The 10,827-nt window shown below is 50.2% G+C and overlaps 4 protein-coding genes across 4 annotated transcripts; 2 read left to right on the top strand and 2 right to left on the bottom strand.

Annotated features, from left to right (window-relative positions):
- Nucleotides 1–106: 106 nt before the first annotated feature.
- HO173_001431 (uncharacterized protein) lies at nt 107–1,142 on the top strand (the record flags this gene model as incomplete). The annotated part of the gene is made up of 3 exons (XM_037303370.1): nt 107–146; nt 202–450; nt 517–1,142. The coding sequence occupies 3 exons, from the start codon at nt 107–109 to the stop codon at nt 1,140–1,142; spliced, it is 915 nt and encodes a 304-aa protein (XP_037170017.1).
- Nucleotides 1,143–1,451: 309 nt separating this feature from the next.
- On the bottom strand, nt 1,452–2,708 carry HO173_001430 (uncharacterized protein; the record flags this gene model as incomplete). The annotated part of the gene is made up of 2 exons (XM_037303369.1): nt 1,452–1,533; nt 1,636–2,708. 2 exons carry the CDS (start codon nt 2,706–2,708, stop codon nt 1,452–1,454), a joined length of 1,155 nt encoding a protein of 384 aa, XP_037170016.1.
- Nucleotides 2,709–4,560: 1,852 nt separating this feature from the next.
- On the bottom strand, nt 4,561–5,523 carry HO173_001429 (uncharacterized protein; the record flags this gene model as incomplete). Its single annotated transcript, XM_037303368.1, has 2 exons — nt 4,561–5,416; nt 5,468–5,523. 2 exons carry the CDS (start codon nt 5,521–5,523, stop codon nt 4,561–4,563), a joined length of 912 nt encoding a protein of 303 aa, XP_037170015.1.
- A 1,164-nt stretch (nt 5,524–6,687) lies between these two features.
- HO173_001428 (uncharacterized protein) lies at nt 6,688–10,015 on the top strand (the record flags this gene model as incomplete). The annotated part of the gene is made up of 2 exons (XM_037303367.1): nt 6,688–9,015; nt 9,071–10,015. 2 exons carry the CDS (start codon nt 6,688–6,690, stop codon nt 10,013–10,015), a joined length of 3,273 nt encoding a protein of 1,090 aa, XP_037170014.1.
- Nucleotides 10,016–10,827: the final 812 nt, after the last annotated feature.

The raw sequence follows: 10,827 nt of genomic DNA, 5'->3' as shown, positions 1-10,827 counted from the left end.
TCCAGGCCTTTCAGCTTTGGCAGGCGGGTCAAGATCTGAATGCTCAACGAGGTTTAAATGTTCTCCCAATTGTCCGCAGTTCTCCTGACTCTTTTATAGAGATACAATGGCTGCTCAGAAGCTGACCCTCGCCGTGCGGCCGCGAGGTAAGCAACTGCCAGCACTCACCCACATACCCTCCAAAATCTAACTGAGGTCTAGGTAGACCGGTCAAGAAGCTCCCCGAAGAAGTCTCCCTACCAACCAATGGCCCTACTTCCGAGCTCTACCACCAACTGGCCCTCAAAGCCGGCACCACCATCCACCGCCTTCGCGTCACGAAAGGCAGCGATGGCTCCCTCGTCCCCAATAGCAAAGACCTCTCTATCAACTCGACTGGGTTGCGGGAGCAGAGCACGATCTATGTCAAAGATCTGGGACCACAAATAGCGTGGCGGACTGTATTCTTAGGTATACAATCATCACAATCTCAATTCGGCACCCTTAGGTACCAATGCTAACAGCAACGCCATCCAGTCGAATACCTAGGTCCCCTCATAATCCACCCCCTCCTCTACCTCATCCTCCCCTCCACATCCAACGGCTCCGGTCCCTCCTACCTACAAACCTTTTCCCTCACACTTGTCTGTCTCCACTTCGCCAAACGCGAACTCGAAACCCTCTTCATCCACCGCTTTAGCTCTGCCACCATGCCCGTCTCCAACATTTTCAAAAACAGCGCCCATTACTGGCTCCTGTCAGGCTTAAATATGGCTTACTGGATCTACCTCCCCTCTGCTCCCGCTGCCCAAGAGTCGAGTCCCTTGATCACATACCCTGGACTAGCGATGTTTGTAATCGGGGAATTAGGAAATCTGAGCAACCACGTGACACTTCGAAACCTCCGCTCTTCAGGCGGGGCGGAAAGAGGAATTCCGCAAGGTCTGGCCTTCGGATTAGTGACATGTCCAAATTACATGTTCGAAACGCTGGCATGGGTGGGAATAGCGCTAGTATCGTGGAGCTGGAGTACGGTTTTATTCGCAGTAGTAGCGGCTGCGCAGATGGCTGTCTGGGCGAAGAAGAAAGAGATGAGGTACAGAAAGGATTTTGGGGAAAAGTATCAGAAGAAGCGGTTCAGCATGTTGCCTGGGATTTGGTAGGCATGGGATTGGGGGAATATGATTACCGGTTGAGTTTGGTGGCAGGAAGAGTGCGGCGCGAGGAATGATGTGTGGAAATATATCCTCACTTAAGGGTGCTACAAGGCTGGGTTCAATGACTTTGTCACCTACAATCATGTTGTTACCGTTTCAGAAGCGACTTAGTGGGCTTCACTCCGCAAGGGCACTTGTGTTTGATGAAAAGTTGGAGCGAAGTGAATTCCATGATTGTAGCATCAGCAAGCGATTACATGGGAGTTGGTGTATTAGATTGTAATATATAAACATAACGTCCTGTTTGCATATATCTCATGCGCTCATATCCACAGTGAAAGAATCAAACGTACGCCACAAGTCTTCCTTTTCGCCATGCCCCTTGCTCAAACAGTCCCTGGAAAATCAAACTCCAGTACGCAAAATGGTATCATCGCATTATGTCCTTTCACCTCCCATATGCCCATCTCCTCAAATAAAGAGCAACAATACGACAGACCCGGCTACAGCACCCAGCAAGCTTCCAGCAACCTTCCTTCCCATAGCACCCGATTTCGGCGCCGCGGTACTACTCGTGCTTGGCGCCGGGGCAGTTGATGACGAGCTCGAAGATGCTGGAGCGGAAGAGCTGGAGGGGGCAGCTACTGAGCTCGAAGTAGTCGAAGTGGTATCAGTAGTTGAGGTCGTCGAGGTCACCATACCTTCTGATGTAGAGGTGACACTCGCGATAATAGGAGTAGGCGTGAGCAAAGATGTCGTGTCCGCCACAATTACCTTTGGTACAGAAGCCGTGGACGCAAACCCTTCAGTAGCCGCCGAGGCAGCGCCGTTGGCTGCAGAAGATGCGCCAGTACCGGCATTAGAGGCCGCCTCTGAGGCTGAGGCATCGGCGCTCTGGACAGCGGCAGAGGCGTGAACGAGGGGTACGATGGGTATGGGAACGTGTGTTGGGATTCCAGTAACGGCGGTGCTGACGTCTGCGACAGCGTTCGAAGCTACGGTGACGGCGGCGGTAGCGGCAGGGTCAGCACCTGTAGCAAGTGTATTGGTGTCTCCGGCAACATTCGAAGCCACGGCGCCCTCTTCTGACGCTGCCGACTGAGCGTTGGCGGCAGCTTGGGAAGCATCAGCTCCTGCAGTTGACACTGCGGCCGGTGTTGCGGCATCGATATGGACTGGCGAAGGTGTGTATGTGCCCTCTGGGATCGATGCGCTTGCGGGTATCTGCACTGATGCAGTATAGCCATGTATCACCACTGGGACCACGGAGCCTGGCGCAACAGATGGCGCTACCACTTGAACGGACTGAGGTATTGCGCCTTCTATCGATGCGATTTCGGGTGCAGGTGCTGTGATGGTGAAGGTATGTGTTTCAATCATAGGTGCTGGTGTGAGGGTCATTGTGTAGGCTGCTTGAGTGTATGTGACAGTCGTTGTCTGAACGGTGGGTATTGTAAAGACGAGGGAGGTTGGAGTGCCATTTGCGGTGAATGAGTAGGTGGTGACTGACTGTGTGAGGATGAGGGATGGAGCTGAGAGAGCGAGGCCTAGACGAGTTATGGTGAAGAACATATTGTAAGACCAATTGAAGGGAAAACGAGAGACTAGAGATTGTGCGTGTAGGATTGAAAAGGAATGTGAAGAAGAGGAGAAGATGACATCAAATATGTGGTTCACGGGGAGGTGGTTGGCGGTCCCAGCCTCCCTAAACACGGCGGTGGCGGGGACGCGACAACATGGTGGGAAACAGGAAACGAAGACAAATGGGAAGTCGCACACCGAGAAGAAACATGGATACTCCCATGCTTTGTGTATGGTACTTTTTTGCGCGCTTTTGGGCCAGCATGTTGCACACTTGTTGTGCCTTGGTTTCTGCATGGCCAGCGAATGCGGCCGTCTCTTTGCAATTGGTTTTCACCCAGATCTGCAAAAGAGGATCTGCTGGCATCAGCTTCTATTTGGTACCTATCGATAGAATTGCCACTTTTGGAAAATAGTGGGCATTTCGTGTTGCGTAGCGGTGTCGCCGTGTCGACGAGTGGTCAGACTTATTAATTAATAAGGCGGAAGATGAAGAAATCTTGGTGCAGAAAAGCCGTTGCCAAGACATTCCGTGGGGGAAAGAAGGGGGGTTCCGCGCTAGTGCTCGCTAGCGCAGAACGCGCGATACGAGCAATGCAGTCCTTGGCCTGCAAATTTTCATGCCTCGAGCTATCTCGATCTGTGTATCCTGTTTGTATTGTGATGACGATGACACCGTTTCCCAAGCGCATTCTTGTACGCGAATAGCTGCAAGGTGAAGATGCCGCTGACAGACTTGACGAGTACAAGACGGTGAAAAGCTTTCTGAATAAGACTTCAAGGTTCGGAAAGGACTCTCATTAGAGTGCTTCACACGAAGAGAGGAGTCCTTTGAACATCGAGGTGCACGGCAGAATTATGCAGTGATAATTGTCGTGTGCAGAGCTCGGGTCTTCTCAGCGGAACGTGGTAGATTCGGTGTTGGACCTCGGAATACCCTGGCTAGTGATTCCATTTGTATACCAGACAATGGCTATACACGATGCAATTCACGAAGACAAAGAGAAACCTAATGTCAATGCGCTTGTTAGCGAAACATGTTGGTGGGATAATGTCTGGGAAAGCGTTTATTTATCGAAATGAAAGAGAATCTTTAAATGATATCTACGCTATCAGCCAAGCCACATCTCGTATGAAGAGTAGCTTTCGGATTCTTCTATTTGAATCATGAGAGTAATTATCCAACGTCCCCGTAGGATGTGGCATCGCAGTCCAGTACCATGCCTGCGGCAAAGCACAAAAATAGTCAAACCCTGCGGGTTTTCCAATTTTCCCCACTCCTCTGCGTGCATTCTGCCGAAATTATGGCTGCACTGTTCTGTATACTCCTCTCCTACATTAGCCGACTTCTATACAAGAGCAGTAGTAGAGCTAATGATGATCCTTGTCCTCAGACAGCAGTTGGTACAATAGTTTTCTCGACATGATATTTCCGATCAGGTCTGTGATATGTGATAAGGTGCTTCATCATGGAAAATGGAAGGAGATGAAGATAGTAATATGGGTAAGCTTACCACGACCCTCATATGCCTTGGAAGTCCGACATCCTTAAATCTTATAGCAGCTCTATCATCCGTCAACCGGGTATTTCATTGGCTGAGTGGGGCTTTGCAGTGGCCATACGATTGATAATATGGTTGCTGGTGTCAGCGTGTGCAGTCGGCTGGAGCTGAGCAGCGTTGGCTAACAAGGTCTCGATGGAAACGAGTGATATCTTTCCGCGGACCTCCACGCCAGCAGACCGCTGTACGCCATCAATGCCTGTTTTGCTCTTGTCTCAAATCCATGAGCCCCAAATGTCGTCTGTCGGTGTGAGTTTTGACTGGTTGTCTGCGAATAGTCTTCACACTTTCCTCTTCTTGAAGAACGACTCAATGGATTTTTGGCTCTCGTCGAACCTTGAGCTGCCAACACCCCTGGTGCGCTTTAGACCCTTCAAATGCTCTTTTCCATTAACGGTCTTGATGACAACCTTGTATTGGTGTAATGGTGAAGACGCGTCGTTGTCGGCGTTAGATGAATTAAAAGTGTGCGGCGCAGCAGTAGATATTGCCAGCTCGCCTGTAGCGGCTGACTCTTTCTTCAGAATGTCTAGCTCCAGGTAACCGGTGTTTGACCATCCGCCAAGATGTTCAAGGGGCGTGATGCCACCAGTGCCCACAGAGAGCCCTTGAGATAGAGTGATGCTATTTTTTGCAAGGAGCGTGAGTAAGCATCTCCATAGCTGGGACAAGATTATCCCATGGGATACGACCACAATGTCGCTGGTGAGCTCCACTGATTCACTCCGTATGGCGGGCACTAGATGATCGTGAAGGAATCTCGACATCCTCAAAGCCATCGACTCCTTCGACTCGACATCCTTGAAGTCGGGATCATCCTGATGTTGAGATCGGTGGTTCTCCTTTCCTGACCTAGTAGAATCCTTAGGACGGGCATAAAACGGTTTCCCTTCGTAGAATCCGAAGTCCTGCTCCCGCAAGACCGTAAGCGCAGTGACTTGTAATTTTGCCTCAGGTGCCGCATCACAGTCAGGCAGGGGCTGTGCCAGGCGTATCGCAGTTGCAGTTTTCAAAGCACGCTGCAGGTCAGAGGAAAATATTCTTCTGAAACGTAGCCCATTCTCCGCAAAGTATTTCCCCAATCGTTCAGCTTGCAGATTGCCATGGACGGTCAGGGCGGAGTCTTTGACTCCAGCACTAGATGGCGTTAGCACACAGAGATCTGGCCGTAGAGACAGAGACTCTCACTATACTTGGGCTACATTATCGACTGTTTCACCGTGGCGGATGAGGAAAAGTCTCATTGCAGAATGAAGGGTACGGTGTCATGAAGAGTACGATGAAGAGTATGAAGTGGAGGCTCCTGATGCTGTGTGGGTCTGGGAAGTATGGAACAAATGGCGCGCCAAGACCAGAGCTACGGGGGCCGAAGCGCAGAAGAAGCGCCGTTTCGTTCCAGGGAGCAAGGCGGATCTTCAGGGCAATCTTAATTTCGCACGTAATCTTCAGCCACTCAGCTTCAAAGACTACACCATCAACTTTGAAACGTTGTCCGCCCATCGTCGTTACGATGGTCGTATTTTCGTATGTTTACTTTGCTGCGCATCATCATTATCCTTGCGCACTAGAACAGATTATGGTCTACGACCGCTTTGCCTCTTCACAAAAGGCACATGCCAACCAGTGAGATTGCAAGCCGAGGCTTTCCAGCTTTTGAGGCTGAGCTCCTTTGGCTGCATTGGTCGGTCACGCCGCATCATTCGAGCCATTACATTGAAGTATGTTGTGCATTCTATGATTCTAGCTTCGGACGAGACCAGTGCTGCCGCATGCTGAAATCTAGCCGTTCTGCTGATGATGGTGGTGAGAGCGTCGATTCGATTATCCTGTGGTGTCAGGGGTATCCGGCGTAGCTAAAACGTCTCCACTGGATGCTACCGCTTACTCCAGCTGACGCCCAATAGACGCAACGGCTTTCTTGTAATATTTTTAGATGCGGAGCTTGATACATGTGTACTGCGCTCCGTCAATGCTTCAGCAGCTAAGTATTAAAAGGCTTCCTCAAGCTCGGACTATCCGAACTCCAAAGCCCCCTTCCTCCCTCGCGGTGCATCTCCTCTAATATTATAATATCTCAACTATATACATACACAGTCACTGCTTTCCGCACCCTGAATTCCCCAGGATCTTCAGGATTTCCAGAAATTTTATAGACCGTGAAAACATCCACTCATTGCTAGCGGCAAAACCGAAACCTGTCTTCCATCAGCGAGGAGACACCTGCTCCACCCACAGGTCGACCTCTATATATCTCTGCTACCTTCTGATCTCTCACATTTCCTTCTGTCCTATAGCCGGCACTCTTCATACTCCTATACATAAACCCCGACCAATCAGCACCATCAAGTCGTTATCCCATTGTCGTCCAGGACAACTCCACCTGTAACGAAGTTCCAGGCACTTCAAAGATGGCAGCCAACGAATCACAGTTGCCCGCCACGCCTCCAGAGCAGCATGCCACCTTCCGCGAGAAGGTCGAAGACGCGTTTCAATCCGTGGTCGGCGTGATCAAGGCTACTACAGCACCCCTGCCAACCAAGACTGGCGATGGATCTTACATTGCAAATACAAAGCCCACTGGGCTTCTGACGGACCTGGTAAATCTACGGCCGGGCGATGTCTCGACCTTGATAGCTCAGGCTAAGTCCACATTGACCGGTGATCCTGTGAACGACAAGACTTACCTCATGGAAAGGCTCTTAAAGTTGGCAAGCGAGCTACCGGCGAATAACAAAGAGGCCGGTATACTCAACAATGAGATTGTCCAGCAGTTGTACGATAATCTTCAGCACCCTCCACCTGCACAGCTTGGCAACGAATACAGGTATCGAGCCGCCGATGGCTCATTCAATAACACTATGGCTCCTCAAGTAGGAGCTGCAAATACCCATTATGCCCGCAGTGTGCGTCCGCAGACCGTGCAAAATGCAGACCTTCCGGATCCCGGAGATTTATTCGACAATCTGATGGCTCGGGACCGGTTCAAGCCTCATCCTGCCAAGCTCTCCAGCATGCTTTTCTATCTCGCATCTATCATCATACATGATCTATTCCGTACGGACCGCTGGGACACTACCAAGACGAAGACATCTTCATATCTGGATCTGGCGCCCCTGTATGGTTGCGATCAGACGGAGCAGGATGCGATGCGTACCTTCAAGGACGGCAAAATTAAATCTGACTGCTTCAGCAACAAGCGCATTCTGGGATTTCCACCTGGGGTTGGCGCTATGCTAATAATGTTTAATCGCTTCCACAACTATGTGGTGGACCAGCTTGCGTCAATCAACGAAGCCGATAGATTCGCAAAACCCAAAGATGATGCAGACAAGACAGCCTACACCAAATACGATAACGATCTGTTCCAGACTGCTCGTCTTATCAACTGTGGTCTATACGTCAATTGCATTCTGAAAGACTACGTAAGAACAATATTGAATCTCAACAGGACCGACAGCGACTGGGATCTTGACCCTCGGACAGTCACACTTACTGGCCCGACCGCCAATGGTACTCCAGGTAATCAAGTCTCTGCAGAGTTCAACCTCGTCTACCGATGGCACGCATGCGTATCCGAAAAGGATGACAGGTGGACCCAGGAGGAGTATGCGAGACTATTTGACGGGAAAGACCCAAGCCAAGTCAACATGACACAATTTCTCACAGGCCTTGGCATATGGGAATCTGGCCTTTCCTCCGATCCCCAAGAACGCCCGTTCGCTAACCTCCAGCGTTCCGCAGATGGGAGTCTGGATGACGATGCACTGGTCAAAATTCTCGCCGACGGAACCGAAGACGTGGCTGGTGCTTTTGGCTCGACAAACGTTCCGGCCATTCTCAAAGCCGTCGAGATCCTCGGAATCAAACAAGCACGATCGTGGAACTTGGCTACTCTTAACGAGTTTCGAGCCTTCTTCAACTTGGAAAAGCACACATCGTTCGAAAGTATCAACAGTGATCCAAAAATTGCTGATGCGCTCAAGCACTTCTACGATGAACCCGACCTCGTCGAATTATATCCCGGTCTGGTAGTTGAAGAGGCTAAACCTCTAACGGATTTCGAAGCTGGCAGTGGCCTTTGCACCGACTACACTATCTCTAGAGCTGTACTTTCTGATGCTGTGGCCCTCATACGTGGAGACAGATTTTACACAGTCGACTATACCCCCAATAACCTGACCAATTGGGGCTTCCACGAGGCCTCGTCGGATGTGACAGTGGACCATGGCCATGTGTTCTACAAGCTCTTCCTGAGAGCATTCCCAAATCATTTCCAGCCAAATTCGATTTACGCGCACTACCCCTTGGTCGTCCCGGAAGAGAACCATGTCATTCTGTCTAAGCTTGAACAGGTGGACAAGTACGACTTTGGCAGACCAGCTCCCATACAACAGCCAACGCTGATTACATCTTACGCTGCTTGTAAATCCACTCTCGAAAATCAGCAGAATTTCAAGGTTACCTGGGGCAAGGCAATCAAATATCTCATGCACAACAGTGGTAAAGAATTTGGAGCTGATTTCATGCTCTCTGGAGACGCGCCTGTCAATGCCAAATCACGCCGTGTGATGGATACTGCCCTGTACCACAACAAGTGGGAGGACGAGGTCAAACTTTTCTACGAGAAAATCACGCTCCAGCTTCTCCGCGAGAAGTCTTCCAAGGTTTCTGGGACAAACCAGGTTGATATAATTCGAGATGTCGGCAATCTAGCTCAAGTACATTTTTCTGCAGAGGTGAGTCAATACCATAGCCAGACCTTTCTGGTGCTGGACTGACAACATTGAACAGGTCTTCTGCCTTCCATTGAGGACGGCGAAGAATCCGACAGGGGTGTATACTGAAAGCCAACTCTATAGCTTAATGGCTCTAGTGTTCATCTGCATCTTCTTTGATGTAGATCCCGCCAACAGCTTTCCTCTTCGCCAAGCCGCACGCACACTCACTCAGCTTCTTGGTGAGATAATGGAAACGTTGGTCATACCCGAGGCCAAGGAACCAGCCGTTTTAAATACCATCCTCGGCTTCTTTCACAAGCACAGCGCACTGAGTGAATATGGCTTGCACATGATTCATCAATTGTTCAAGAGCGGCCTCTCGACGAAAGACATTATCTGGTCTCAAATCTTGCCAACTGCGGGTGGTATGATAGCCAACCAAGCCCAGTTGTTCGCCCAGAATCTTGACTTCTACCTCGAACCCGAAAATGCCGGACATCTGAAAGAGATCAATAGGCTGGCTAAGCTCGACACCCCGGAAGCCGATGACTTGATCCTTCGCTATTTCATGGAAGGCACTAGGATGAGGGCCACGGTTGGCGTGTATCGCGATGTAGCAACAATGGCAACCATACAGGACGGCGACAGAAAGGTCCATGTGATCCCCGGGGACAAAGTCTTTGTAGACTGTGTCACAGCATCTCAAGATCCACTCGCCTTTCCAGAGCCAGAAACTGTCAAGCTCGACAGACCCATGGACTCGTATATCCACTACGGCCAGGGACCACACCAGTGTTTGGGGTATGGAGTGAGCAAGCTAGCTATGATGACGATGCTGAAGACGGTGGGCAAGCTCGACAACCTGAGAAGAGCGCCAGGGACACAGGGACAGATTAAAAAGATTGCCGGCCCAGGAGGCGTCACCCTATATATGACTGCGGATCACTCGAGATACTTTCCTGTCCCAACTACGATGAAGGTGCGGTGGGATGGAGATCTGCCACCGGAGAAAGCGTGATTGGACTGGTCTATATCGGGAGGAAAGCGATGAAATTATGCCTTGATGTAAGAATATGTTCAGCTATCGGAAGAGCTCTCTGCCATCTTGACGACTGTAGTCTGAGGAAGGGTATTGGTAGAAAAGCGAGCCTGCATGGATTTGTGTCCCTTTGCTGTATGGACCAAAAGCGACCCGGACTATGTATTGTATTGCGATAGCCCTTATTAGACATAGACTTCTCTATTCGGCTTCTTTTGCACCCTGATCCGACTCGTAACGAACAGTGATCGTAAATCCATTTTAGGCTAGCGTTCTACCCGGGAATATCGAAACTTTGTTCCGGTCCTTCACCTTGCGGTTCTACCTACTAGAGCAAACTCCTCAAGGCTCTGCACCTTCACGCGCATCTCACCTTCCTCATCACACCCATCACCCCGCTCTCAGTTACAAGGCAGCATCTTACAACCTCATCTACTACTCTCACATCTAAGCCGGCGACCTGCACCGCTAAGCTTTCTTCAATCTACCACAAGCTTCCGCCTTTCCATCCTACCTCCCTGATCTTCAACACGTTCTTTTTTCCTTCGAATCTTGACGTGGAGTCTGGTGTTCCAACGTCTTGCACATTTTCCACTATAAGAAAGCCTACAACATACAAACTTCAGGGTAACACCACCTTACACTTTGCTTTGCTGACAAGGCAGGAGCGAACCCCTCAACAGCTCCCGAACAAACATCTGAGCGTCTCCAATATCACACATCATACCATCAGACTTGAACCTAGAAACTCGCCTTCATACACCGGGGAGCTCGGAATCGGTTCCGGACAT

This window comes from Letharia columbiana (genome assembly GCF_014066305.1).
Source record: "Letharia columbiana isolate WasteWater2 chromosome Unknown Sc0000002_s0, whole genome shotgun sequence".
NCBI classification, from domain to species: Eukaryota; Fungi; Ascomycota; class Lecanoromycetes; order Lecanorales; family Parmeliaceae; genus Letharia; species Letharia columbiana.
This window is presented reverse-complemented; position numbering and strand designations above follow the sequence as displayed.